Source organism: Hemitrygon akajei, chromosome 10 (assembly GCF_048418815.1).
Source record: "Hemitrygon akajei chromosome 10, sHemAka1.3, whole genome shotgun sequence".
In the NCBI taxonomy this organism is placed as follows: domain Eukaryota; kingdom Metazoa; phylum Chordata; class Chondrichthyes; order Myliobatiformes; family Dasyatidae; genus Hemitrygon; species Hemitrygon akajei.
The window spans coordinates 39241256-39255287 of NC_133133.1; the positions used below are offsets into that span (position 1 = coordinate 39241256).

Sequence of the window (14032 nt, forward strand, 5' to 3'; positions counted from 1 at the left end):
GTGTACTAGTTTAGATGTTTCCCAGTGTGGGAGAATCTAGAAATATAGAGCATAGTTTCAGAATAATGGCTTGCTCATTTAACATCAGACTCAGGAAGAATTTCTTCCCTGTGAGGGCCACGAATCCTTGGAATTCTCCGAGAGTCCTGGAGACTGAGTCATTGAATGTGTTCAATGCTAAGACAGCAGATTTTTGCACCATAGGGAAATAAGGTTTATTGGAAACAATGAGAAGAAGGTGAGGCCAAGGTCAGTGGGAAAATGGAGCCTGCTTGAGAGGGTGTATGGCTTATTCCTGCTCCTAGTCTTTTTGTTTTCTAATAGCCTTAAAAATTTGCTGTTGCAGTATATCAAAACTAGAGAACATTCAATTTGGCACCACAACTAACTAAAAGGCAAATGTACCCCTATTATAGGCAATACAGACTATAACACTATAACGTGGTATTAAATTAGAATGAGTTCTGGGCAAGAGATTCCTCCGTAACTTCAGGAAGTCCGAAGTACTTTGCAGCTGGTAAAGTACTTTTTAAAGTGCATTCACCAATGCAGTTTGATTAAAGATGACAGTCAGTATGCACTCAACAAGTTTATATAAATAATAATGATCAAATAATCTGTTAAGTGATGTAGGTTGGAACGTTTGGGTTTGAACTGAATTCCCTTGTTCTTCTTCAAATTCCTTCCATCACTTCCTTCCATCCAGTTTAGTTTGACAGTCATTACCTCGTAAAGGTTACCCGTCAAGGATACCCATCACCCTGGCCATTCCCTTTCCTCTCGTCTAACTTCTGTGATACAGGAATCTGAAAGTCTGGCTGTCGGAACAGCTTCTTTTCCCCTACTCTCAGACTTCTGAACCAATCAGCTTTTTCACAACCCCTTCCTCATTATTCAGCCGTGCTCCCAGCCAGTTTAATTCCACATTTCATAGCTAGTCTGCCATTGTCACTTCAGCATTTCTTCCTACACCACTCAGCTTGCTCGAGTACCTTTGCACCATTCTGTTTCACTGCACCTTTTTGCTGTTTCGTCTTTGATGCTGTTCTTATTTAGAATAGACAATGTTTCAGTTTAACCCCACTTCTAAACAATTCATGGATAGCCCAACCTGGACAATGCTTTCAAAGCACAACAAAGAATCTTGACTGTGTGACCTGGTTTAAGAGCTTTATACACTGAGTGAAGACTGATAAGTGCAGGCAATACACTGGTAGAAATTAATTTGCATCGCCGCTGTGTCCACATTCAAGCCTTTGTAACCAGTAATCACCCAAAGCAGGATACTCAAGGACTGTACGAAGCAGAACCACTAGAATATTCTTGGAACAATAATGGACCTAGAAAATTGGCATCCTGCTCCCCATTTTCCAATCTGCTACACACACAAAATGCTGGTAGAACACAGCAGGCCAGGCAGCATCTATAGGGAGAAGCACAGTCGACGTTTCGGGCCGTGACCCTTCGTCAGTACTAACTGAAAGGAAAGATAGTAAGAGATTTGAAAGTAGGAGGGGGAGGGGGAAAATGAAAAATGATAGGAGAAGACCAGAGGGGGTGGGGTGAAGCTAAGAGTTGGAAAGGTGATTGGCAAAAGGGATACAGAGCTGGAGAACGGAAAGGATCATGGGACGGGAGGCCTAGGGAGAAAGAAAGGGGGAGGGGAGCACCAGAGGGAGATGGAGAACAGGCAGAGAGAGAGAAAAAAAAGAGGAGGGGGAAAAAAAACTAAATATATCAGGGATGGGGTAAGAAGGGGAGGAGGGGCATTAACGGAAGTTAGAGAAGTCACTGTTAAGCAACACACACAAAATGCTGGTGGAACCAACCTGCTACTTTACCTTGTGACAGTGTTAAGCAGGAATGATGCAGCAAGATAACACTTGCACAGAGATTTAATATCAGTGAGTATTCCAGTTTTAAAATTCCACCTTCAAGGTTAAACATACGACTTACATTGTGTTATCAGCTAAATCACAACAGAGCTAATATGGGAACCTAGCACATGTTTAATCTTTTGTAAAAGGGCTCTTGACTAATAGATGTTAAGTTATGAAATAGTGATGATAAATCTGTTAAGATTTAAACACATATTTAGAAAATGCCTGCAGAGCTTCAGAGAAAGTTAAGAGAAACTGACAGAACAATTTAGACTGAGTACTGTACATGATCAACATACGCAGCTCTGCTCACCTCATTTCCAAGTACGAACTATAATTTTAACTACTGAGCTTTAACGATCACTGCTCGTCCTGAGCAGATGTCAGATTTCTGTCACTTGGGCTTTTACAACTTACTATTTGTAGATATTTTATGGATAAGAATTCCAGCTGATAAAAAAATTGTTTTAAATCTTGAGAAACAGTCAAGTAAAGTCCACGAAAAAGCAATGAGCAAAACACCACAAACCTAGGCAGTCCTCAGAATTGCCCCGCTGGACAGTTTGCGATCCCACAAAGAGAGTATTCAGCCCACTGCCAAAGATTTGGGAAGACTTTTCAATCATGAACTGTACAAGAATGGCCACCTGGAAGAAAGAAAACAGAATGTAATTCATCACTGCATGCAACGTACACTCAGTGGCCACTTGATTAGGTGCAGAAGGTTCCAAGTAAAGTAGCCACTTGTATATCTCTGTAATAACCTTTGATGTAACAATCTGCTTTATTTTCTTTCCCATAGGCATAGTGTCTTAGGAATGAAGCAGAAGAACAAATAGATACTGATTAATTTGTGGAAGGCAATGATTACTTTGAGAGACAGTATTTAAGTATATTGTTTTGAGAAGTGTATTATAGAAAACATTAAAAAGTTCAACTATGTTAGCAAACAGCAGCTATCACACAATATCGACGTTATAGTTGTGATTAAGTTGTTCCTTAACTAGTGAAATTATAAAGTTGTTTTCAACTTCTGTGTTAATGTCTGAAGTGAGTAATATTATTACAAAACATTGATTTCTCTTTCTTCGACATCCATGGAAGTTTCCTGGACAGCTATCTCTTCTTGAAAGCCATAGGCAAACTGTCTGATTTGAAATAGACAGCTTGTAACTATTATCAGAAGCTCTAGGAAAATTAATCAACTTAAGTAACCATTTAACTTAAAATTGATGGATCAATTCAAAGTGAAAATCCAGCAGAAAATTTAAAATTCTACTTCAATTTTCAATCCAATTTCGAAAGGAATGGCTGACAATACCTCTGCTGGGTTTGCAAGCTCAGGTCCCATGACATAAATTTGAGTCTGCTGACTAAGAACTGATGCATGCTTTGTGCACATTTACTGGGCAACACCACCAAGAAGGATTAAAAATGGCAAGAGGGTAAAGAGTTAGTGGGGGGACAAGAGTGAAGGTGGACAGTGGGGTAAAGAAACCAAGGAGGGTATGGAAGGTGAGGTAGTTGTAGGGATGGGGAATGAGGCAGAAGAGAAGAAAAGGGTGCTTCATGATAATGCTGCAGGGTTTGGCAGAGTAGTATTAGAAGATCACCTCAAGTGGCAGAAATGAGGTGATCAAAGTGCCAAGAATGGAAAGAGGCTGAAAGATCCAGTGGTAAGAATGGTGACACTGACAGAGCCTGTGTGGGTGAGAAAAGGTTTGTGTAACCCGAAATCTTTTGTTGAAAGGGTAAACATCTCTAACCTGGATCTTTGTCTGTTTCAATGCATTGTTCATTAATCAATTTTTTGAAGCTGCTAAGTGACGTAAGAGTTTCTGTGATGTTGAGTCTGCACGGACTTCCCAGATTTGACAGTCGACCTTTCGCTCGTGTCTACCTTGAGCCTAAAGGTAGCATGGTTTCCCATTGAGCAGAAGCAGTGGGGATGCATGATCATATGTGTGCCAGAATTACTGAGTTATATCAAGGAGTTAAAGATGGATGGGTAGTGAAAGAATGCTTTGGCATTCACACTGAGCTACGGGGTAATTTTCTCCCATTTGAGTGTCAGGTTCTCTTAGTTGGCAATGTTCATGTCCCACCATTGATCTGAAAATGTCATCCAAGCTGACGTTATGCACTGATACTTAATGCTAACAGAGTATGAAGTTCTTTCTGGCCGCATATGCCAAACGCATAACTGTAACTGAAAATTGCTGAAATTCCGTTCCATTGTAGTCACCAGAATTATGTTTCAGATGTAGAATACAATGCACAACAGCTGTTGTCGCAAAAGCAACAAAGACGAATTTCCAGTGCAGATATCCATTATTGCCTTGGCTGAATTTGATTAATGTACAACAATAGAATTAGTAAACACAAAGTACTCTGCAGATGCTGGGGTCAAAGCAACACATACAACACGCTGGAGGAACTCAGCAGATCGGAGAGCATCCGTGGAAACGAGCAGTCAATGTTTTGGGCCGAGACCTTTCGTCAGGACTAATAGAATTAGTAAGTAGTGACTCTGTTGCACTAGTCTTCAAGGGTAACAATGACAGGAATTTATCCAATCTGTTTACTTGCCTGTACCCCCAAACATCCAGTATGTAGGAACTACGGGCATGTGGAATCATACTACAAATCCAAGAAGTCCTCTGATTCAGAGTTCAGTCTGTGTCCAATAACATGAATTAACTTGTATTGAACTTTTATCAGACAGTTGGAAGAAAATCTGATTCTAATTATGATAAATGTTATCAAATAATAAATTACAAATTACAAACTAAATTACAGATGATAAATTAATAAATTACAATTTCCTCATGATTAGAATCTACAATTGTGCTTAATGGTCAGGGATTATAGATGAGTGGACAGAGCAAATATAGAGTAAATATTTGATTTAAGAATAACATTAATAAATGGCCATTTCTTTTCAACTATTTGGCAAGAACCTGATTTAGAATGAGTTCATAATTTTCCTCTCTCCCTTCCCTCCTTTTTCTCATCTTACGTCTCATTACTGACAGGGGAAGATAACAGTGATCGGTGAGATAGAGCTGACAAGTCATAACAGTCCTCTACTGCAGCTAATGCACCAAGCAATGAGCTTGAAGTCAATGCATATCCGATAGATATGATAAACTTGTTGAAAGCTGAAACAAATCTTTGTGATAGCAGCCCACAGGAATATAGCTGCAAGGAATCCCAAATATACGCACCGCCCACAAAATAACTGTTATTGTGTCCTTAGATGTCTCCACAGTGGACCTTCCACATGTGTTATTATTGTGGCCTTTAATGAGATTTGAGAACATTGATTAATACAGTATCTTTATTGTAAATTCTGAACTCTTTGCAGAAGTATTTTTTTACCTTTCTTGTGCATTTGCTCTCTTCCTCTGGGCTCATGGGGGTCGGAAGCCACAGCATGTTTGGAGCAATGCAAAGAGCCAGGTTGAAAGCTGTCATCTGGTTCTCTTCTGAGTTTCTCTCGATGCGGTTTAAAACACAAAATAGGTGACGAAGAAGAAGGACATTTGCTTCAGGAAGCTGCTCAATCAGACTGAAACACATCAAAATTATTGATGAGTTAGACCTGAAAATGTCATTCAGTTTCTCTTCCCATAGATGCTGCCAACCTGCAGACTCCTCTGAGAACTTCATGTTTGCATTTCAGATTACCACCACTTCCAGTTTTTTTTTTGGATTTTCTGAAAATTTACAGCTTTGGAACAGTAATTAGAACTTCTCTTTAAATTGGTAAATCAGTTTATTATTGTCACATATATACCAAGGTACAGCAAAAATCTTGTCTTGCATACTGTTCCTAGACCTCAATTTATTACAACAGTGCATTGAGGTAGTACGAGGTAAAACAATAACAGAATGTAGAATGAAGTATTTTCAGTTTTTAAAGTATTTACTTTAAGGCATGATGTCATAACAAAGTAGATTGTGAGGTCAAGTGTCCATCTTATTATACTAGGGAGACATTTAATAGTCTTACAATAGAGGAACAGAAGAGCCTGATGGTATGTGTGTTCAGGCTTTCGTATCGTCTGGCTGATGGAAGGAGAGAGAGAAGCGAATGTCAGGGATGGGTGGGCGCTTTGATTATGCTGGCTACTTCACCGGGAGGGGGAGAAATGTGGACAGAGTCCATGGAGAAGATGCTGGCTTTCATAATGTACTGAGTTAAGTCCACCACTCAGTGCACTTCTTCTGCCGTCATATGCAGAGCTATCACCATTCCAAGCAAGGGCACCTCTAGATAGAATGCTTTCTATGGCACATCAGTAAAATTAGAGAGTGTCAGAGGGGACATGTCAGTTGTTCTTAGCCTCCTGAGGAAGTAGAGGGGTTGGTGTGCTAGGTCCAGGACTGGCTATTGGTGACGTTCACTTGAAGTTCTCAACACCCTTGACCTCAGCACCACTGATGCAAACATGAGTATGTGTACTGCCACCCCCCACCCACCTCCATGCCCGCTCCTGCAATCAATGACCAGCTCTTTCATTTGCTGACATTGAGGGAAAGATTGTGACCATGGCAACATGTCACTAGGACTTCTCCCTCCTGTACTTTGACATTGTTATTTGAAATACAGCCCACTTCAGTGGTGTCATCTACGATTTATGGATGGATGTTAGAGATGAATTTGGCTCTGAGTGTTTAGGGAGTAAAGTAAGGATCTGAGGATGCAGCTCTGTGGTGCACTGATGCTGAGAATAATCGTGGTGGATTTGTTGCTGCCTATCCTCACTGATTACAATCTGTCTTCAGGAAAACCAGTTCCAAATGGAGGTGTCGAGTCACAGCTCTAGGAGCTTAGAGATAGTTTGCTTGGAAGTATAGTATAGAAGGCAGAGCAGTAATCAATAAACAATTGTCTAACACGGGAGTCTTTACTGTCCATTTGCTCCAGAGATGAGCATTGGACCAGAGGCATGGCATCTGCCATTGTCCTGTTTCAGCGGTAGCTGGGTCGAGATCGTCTGGGAGGTAAGACTTAACGCGTGCCATGACCAGCATCTTGAACCACTTCATGATGGCAGATGTAGGTGCCTCTGGGCAATAGCAATTAAGGCACGTTACCTTGTTTTTCTTAGGTACCAGTATGTTAGTGGTCTTCTTAAAGTAAATGGGAACCTCAAATTGAGGCAAGGAGAATATCTGCAAATACCTCAATATAACTAGACCCTTATATCTCCATAAAATACTAGATAGATAGATAGATAGATAGATAGATAGATAGATAGATAGATAGATAGATAGATAGATAGATACTTTATTCATCCCCATGGGGAAATTCAACTTTTTTCCAATGTCCCATACACTTGTTGTAGCAAAACTAATTACATACAATACTTAACTCAGTAAAAAATATGATATGCATCTAAATCACTATCTCAAAAAGCATTAATAATAGCTTTTTAAAAGTTCTTAAGTCCTGGCGGTAGAATTGTAAAGCCTAATGGCATTGGGGAGTATTGACCTCTTCATCCTGTCTGAGGAGCATTGCATCGATAGTAACCTGTCACTGAAACTGCTTCTCTGTCTCTGGATGGTGCTATGTAGAGGATGTTCAGAGTTATCCATAATTGACCGTAGCCTACTCAGCGCCCTTCGCTCAGCTACCGATGTTAAACCCTCCAGTACTTTGCCCACGACAGAGCCCGCCTTCCTTACCAGCTTTACTACATGCTAAAGATGTTTTATCATCAGCTAATATAGTTACACTGATTTTCAAACCAGATCACATTTCCAAAATAGCTGATAAAAGTATTGAATCTATCCTAAAAACTCCAGATTTGATTCCAATAAAAAAATTCTAGGCTGAGGTATTTATGTGGCTGGAGCATTTAGCCTTGAAGTAATTTTCCATGCTTCCTTGTGACAAAGGTACATCAGCTAAGATCTCCACAGGCAGCTGAATCTGGGAACCACCCAGATCGTGTTTTAATGTGACAATCAGACTGCAAACCACCCTAATAATAACTTATGATTCTTAAATTCACAACCTTTCGAAAGAATCTTGATTAGGTTTTAGCTTAATGGGGACCCTGTTTACTACATCGGATGAAATTTCTGATTTCTAGATACTTGGCTGAAAAGTAAGTCTTAATTTCCCCAAGGCCATTCATCAACTATAAGGCACAAGGTACAATTGTGTTGAAATCTCTCTGTCTGGATGTGCTTTTTCATTGGATGGATATACCACTGACAAAGCCAAAATTCAACTCCAAAGTGCCTCCAATGTTACGTACCCCGTAACTGGGTCACCTACCAGCAAAGATAGAGAGGTCCGTTGAAGTCTGATGGTACTATTTTTAACAGTATTTATTGATAAAAATACACAAAAATAATATCAATGCGAACATACAGATAATATACGTCGTCAATACTAAATCTAAAAGTGCCGGTATAATAATAATCAATAAGAAATAACTCTATCTTTGTCTGGGGGATAATGTATTGTCCGATGGAAATATAAAAGTCACTCAAGTTCATTTAGGCTGCAGTTTTTGGTTGGAGAGAGAGGCGGAGTTTAGAACTTGCCCATTTTCCTTTCTATGATGTCGATCCTTCGAAATGTCGTCGGTGTCCTTTTCCTTTTAGCTAAGCCGTCTTCCGTGGTCAGTCCCACCAATTCCGAGGCAAATGGAAAAGGACGCACGTGGGCTTTCCACCGGCTGTCGCTATTAAACGCTGTCACAGGATTTCTATCGTTTCTCCTGGTGCGTCTAAAAGGGGGTTGTTCCCCAGACCCTCTTTTATCCTTACTCACGGGGTCTCAGATGTCAATCAGGTTGGGGAGGATGCCATCCCCCCAACCAGCCCACGTGGCTCATTCCTTGAGGGCATCGATGAATAGCACAGCGCTCAATACACAATTCCGTCTCCAAGAGACAATGGCCGGTTCCCGTGGCTTTGAAATCGCTGAGGGCCAGGACATTCCAAACCCCCTGTGGATTCTGCGTCTCTCTCTCATTTCCTGGGTTTCCTGACCTGAATTAATAGCGATCTTGCGATTCTCAAAAAGGAGGGGGCTACTTTGTACCCTTCGGCCCCTCAGAGTTGGGGCGCAGGCGTAACACCAAAAAGAGGTCACTGTGTTGCTGTCCAAACTGGCCAAGGATGGCATATTTCCATTCTGTGGGATATTCATGAATCGGGTGAGTTGATACAGCCCACCTTTATAGCTCGTGTTACCTTGGCTGCTATTTACCAATGAGCTACTGTATCACCAGGCACAGCTCCAGCAGCACTCAAGCAGTTCATCATCATCATCATCATCATCAGTAATGGTCTTCATCGCCAAGGCTGTACCATCTCCTAAATGCTTTGCAGCAACTCACCAAGGCTCCTTGTTTTAAACATAGAAACATAGAAAATAGGTGCAGGAGTAGGCCATTCGGCCTTTCGAGCCTGCACCGCCATTCAGTATGATCATGGCTGATCATCCAACTCAAAACCCTGTACCTGCTTTCTCTCCATACCCCCTGATACCTTTAGCCACAAGGGCCATATCTAACTTCCTCTTAAATATAGCCAATGAACCGGCCTTAACTGTTTCCTGTGGCAGAGAATTCCACAGATTCACCACTCTCTGTGTGAAGACGTTTTTCCTCATCTCGGTCCTAAAAGGCTTCCCCTTTATCCTTAAACTGTGACCCCTCGTTCTGGACTTCCCCAACATCGGAAACAATCTTCCTGCATCTAGCCTGTCCAATCCCTTTAGAATTTTATACGTTTCAATAAGATCCCCCCTCAATCTTCTAAATTCCTGTGAGTATAAGCCTAGTCGATCCAGTCTTTCTTCATATGAAAGTCCTGCCATCCCAGGAATCAATCTGGTGAACCTTCTTTGTACTCCTTCTATGGCAAGAATGTCTTTCCTCAGATTAGGGGACCAAAACTGCACACAATACTCTAGGTGCGGTCTCACCAAGGCCTTATACAACTGCAGTAGAACCTCCCTGCTCCTGTACTCAAATCCTTTTGCTATGAATGCCAACATACCATTTGCCTTTTTCACCGCCTGCTGTACCTGCATGCCCACTTTCAATGACTGGTGTACCATGACACCCAGGTCTCGTTGCACCTCCCCTTTTCCTAATTGGCCACCATTCAGATAATAATCTGTTTTCCTGTTCTTGCAACCAAACTGGATAACCTCACATTTATCCACATTAAATTGCATCTGCCATGAATTTGCCCACTCACCTAATCTATCCAAGTCACCCTACATCCTCTTAGCATCTTCCTCACAGCTAACACCGCTGCCCAGCTTCGTGTCATCCGCAAACTTGGAGATGCTGCATTTAATTCCCTCGTCTAAATCATTAATATATATTGTAAACAACTGGGGTCCCAGCACTGAGCCTTGCGGTACCCCACTAGTCACTGCCTGCCATTCTGAAAATCTAAATATACCACATCCACTGGCTCTCCCCTATCCACTCTACTAGTTACATCTTCAAAAAATTCTATAAGATTCGTCAGACACGATTTTCCTTTCACAAATCCATGCTGACTTTGTCCGATGATTTCACCTCTTTCCAAATATGCTGTTATCACATCTTTGATAACCGACTCTAGCATTTTCCCCACCACCGATGTCAGACTCACCGGTCTATAATTTCCCGGTTTTTCTCTCCCTCCTTTTTTTAAAAAGTGGGGTTACATTAGCCACCCTCCAATCCTCAGGAACTAATCCAGAATCTAAGGAGTTTTGAAAAATTATCACTAATGCATCCACTATTTCTTGGGCTACTTCCTTAAGCACTCTGGGATGCAGACCATCTGGCCCTGGGGATTTATCTGCCTTTAATCCCTTCAATTTACCTAACACCACTTCCCTACTAACATGTATTTCCCTCAGTTCCTCCATCTCACTAGACCCTCGGTCCCTTACTATTTCCAAAAGATTATTTATGTCCTCCTTAGTGAAGACAGAACCAAAGTACTTATTCAATTGGTCTGCCATGTCTTTGTTCCCTATGATCAATTCACCTGTTTCTGACTGTAAGGGACCTACATTTGTTTTGACCAATCTTTTTCTTTTCACATATCTATAAAAGCTTTTACAGTAAATTTTTATGTTCCCTGCCAGCTTTCTCTCATAATCTCTTTTCCCTTTCCTAATTAAGCCCTTTGTCCTCCTCTGCTGGTCTCTGAATTTCTCCCAGTCCTCAGGTGTGCCACTTTGTTTTGCTAATTTATATGTTTCTTCTTTGGACTTGATACTATCCCTAATTTCCCTTGTCAGCCACGGGTACACTACCTTCCCTGGTTTATTCTTTTGCCAAACTGGGATGAACAATTGTTGTAGTTCATCCATGCGATCTTTAAATGCTTGCCATTGCATATCCACCGTCAACCCTTTAAGTATCGTTCGTCAGTCTATCTTAGCTAATTCACGTCTCATACCTTCAAAGTTACCCTTCTTTAAGTTCAGAACCATTGTTTCTGAATTAACTATGTCACTCTCCATCTTAATGAAGAATTCCACCATATCATGGTCACTCTTACCCAAGGGGCCTCACACGACAAGATTGCTAACTAACCCTTCCTCATTGCTCAATACCCAATCTAGAATGGCCTGCTCTCTAGTTGGTTCCTCAACGTGTTGGTTCAGAAAACCATCCCGCATACGTTCCAAGAAATCCTCTTCCTCAGTACCCTTACCAATTTGGTTCACCCAATCTATATGTAGATTGAAGTCACCCATTATAACTACTGTTCCTTTATTGCACGCATTTCTAATTTCCTGTTTAATGCCATCCCCAACCTCACTACTACTGTTAGGTGGCCTGTACACAACTCCCACCAGCGTTTTCTGCCCCTTAGTGTTATGCAGCTCTACCCATATCGATTCCACATCCTCCAGGCTAATGTCCTTCCTTTCTATTGTGTTAATCTCCTCTCTAACCAGCAATGCTACCCCACCTCCTTTTCTTTCCTGTCTATCCCTCCTGAATATTGAATATCCCTGAATGTTGAGCTCCCATCCTTGGTCACCCTGGAGCCATGTCTCTGTGATCCCAACTATATCATATTCATTCATAACTATCTGCACATTCAATTCATCCACCTTGTTACGAATGCTCCTCGCATTGACACACAAAGCCTTCAGGCTTGTTTTTACAACACTCTTAGCCCTTATACAATTATGTTTTTGCAGCAACACCTCTAAAATCACTTCCCTCCATCAGCTAGAAAGACAAGGACAGCAGGTGCATGGAAATATTACCCGCAAGCTTCTACCTAAGTCCCGCATTATCATCAGGTGAATATATCACCATTCTTCTCATCACAGGAACTCCCTACGTGAGGAACCACCACAAAGACTGCCTCATAATCAGAGCAACTAAAGAAGGCTAATAAAATCTGCAATCTGCAATCTGCAGCCCCTAAGTGATTTGCAAAGTGATTCTTCTGCTGAGATGGGTTCATTCACTTTGAGTTAATTCACCAAAGACTGAACAATAAAATGATAATTGTGGAAAAAATGTTTCACTCACTTCTTTATGGACAGTATCTTTCCCTCTTCATTCTTAATTTCTATTCCTTCCATCCACTTTTCATACAACTCAGATGACAGAACACTGCCCGGGATATTGCGTAGAAAATCCTACACAAAAAAAAAATTCAGATACTTCTCAGTCTTTTGATCACTATTGTTAAAAGTTCAAAAAAACACAAAATATTTTTTAAAATCTGATTTTGATTATCCTAAAGAGGGTGAAAAATTACAACACAATTGTCAGAATGAAACAACTCTTACAAGCACAGAGTGGTACAAATATTAAGAAAATGTCAAAGCTATTCTCTAGACAGCTCCCACTACATGTGATTGGGTAATCACTGAAGTTTGATACAGTGCAGTGAGCAGTAACCCAGCAATAGTGCCTAAGTTCCTCTTTAGGGTAGATTTTTGAAATCCTACCTCTGGTAAAGACATGGAAAAACCTATCCTTCTGTTCCTTTTAAGAAATTTTCCTTAATTTTAATTTTCTTGTAGCTATGTTTACTGTTATGTTTACTATGTTCGATATGTTTGTTATGTTCAATATGTTTACTGTTACTGAAATATATCATTCATATTTAATTTTTTCTTAAAGTCTTAGTCGCTGCTAAGAAAACACATGAGCTCTCATAAATCAATATTTATTCCAAAATATTTTCTTCCACTGTGTATATTATTTGTAATCCTTAATACATTGCTAATGAAAAGTGCTTCAGTAAACATCATGCACAAGTGTGATTTGGTCTTCGCACATTGTGTGCTAATAGAATGCCCTCGGCCCTTTCCTTTCGAATCCTTATGAAGGATCTTGCCCTGAAACATTGACTATATATTTCCCTCCATGGATGCTGCCTGACCTGTCGAGTTCCTTCAGCATTTTGTGTGTGTTGCTCAAGATATGCTCAAGAGTGAGTTTTGGAGTGTTCCCATGAAACTTTGTGACATATCATATTTAGTATGCAATGGATACAAGTTACATGTAAAAATTTAACTGGTGAGTGGTTTTGGAATTACCCACACTCTGTATGCAATAATAAAGATTTTTTATATAGTGGATAGCAAAAAAGTTGGTAATGAGGCCCCTTTGAGGCATTTCACAGCTAAGCTACATCTATACGGTCACAGATGACAAGGCAAAATTCAACTGGAGCTATCGAGAAACCATTATGAAAATCTTAAAAACAATAAGTTATGTTTGTGTGAAGGAACTAGTGCATGCTCACATAAAACTGTGGATAGAAAATTTTCAAATAATTATTATGTTATTGCACAGAAGTATTTAAGAGCTATTCTACAAAAATAGCACAACGTTTGAAAATAATAGGAATAATTTATGTAATTATACTTCTGTTTTTTTAAATTTGAAACATAAGCATGGATCTGCAATCCATGCTTATGTTTCTGATCTGTTCCAAGAAGACAAAGTTCCATGTTGTAAACAGAAGTCTGTTAGATTTCCTCTAATAAAAGAATGCAATACAGTTAGCAAGATTCTGTTATAGTCTGTGCCAGCTTCTCTTTATCCTCTGTGCTTTCAAGACTAAAATCCAAGAGAATATATTTCCATCTTTAAGGCAGAATGAAAATCTTTGCACTTTTGACTGGAAAGGTA

The 14032-nt window shown here is 40.3% G+C and overlaps 1 protein-coding gene across 4 annotated transcripts in view; it reads right to left on the minus strand.

Annotated features, from left to right (window-relative positions):
* arhgap20b (Rho GTPase activating protein 20b) overlaps positions 1-14032 on the minus strand; it is a 104740-nt gene that overhangs the window by 6751 nt on the left and 83957 nt on the right. For all 4 annotated transcript variants that reach the window (XM_073058062.1, XM_073058060.1, XM_073058059.1 and 1 more), the window contains 3 exons: positions 12416-12525; positions 5262-5451; positions 2410-2527 (listed from right to left, as the gene is read on the minus strand). In XM_073058062.1, coding sequence (XP_072914163.1) covers positions 2410-2527; positions 5262-5451; positions 12416-12525 — 418 coding nt within the window. The remainder of the gene's footprint in view (positions 1-2409; positions 2528-5261; positions 5452-12415; positions 12526-14032) is intronic.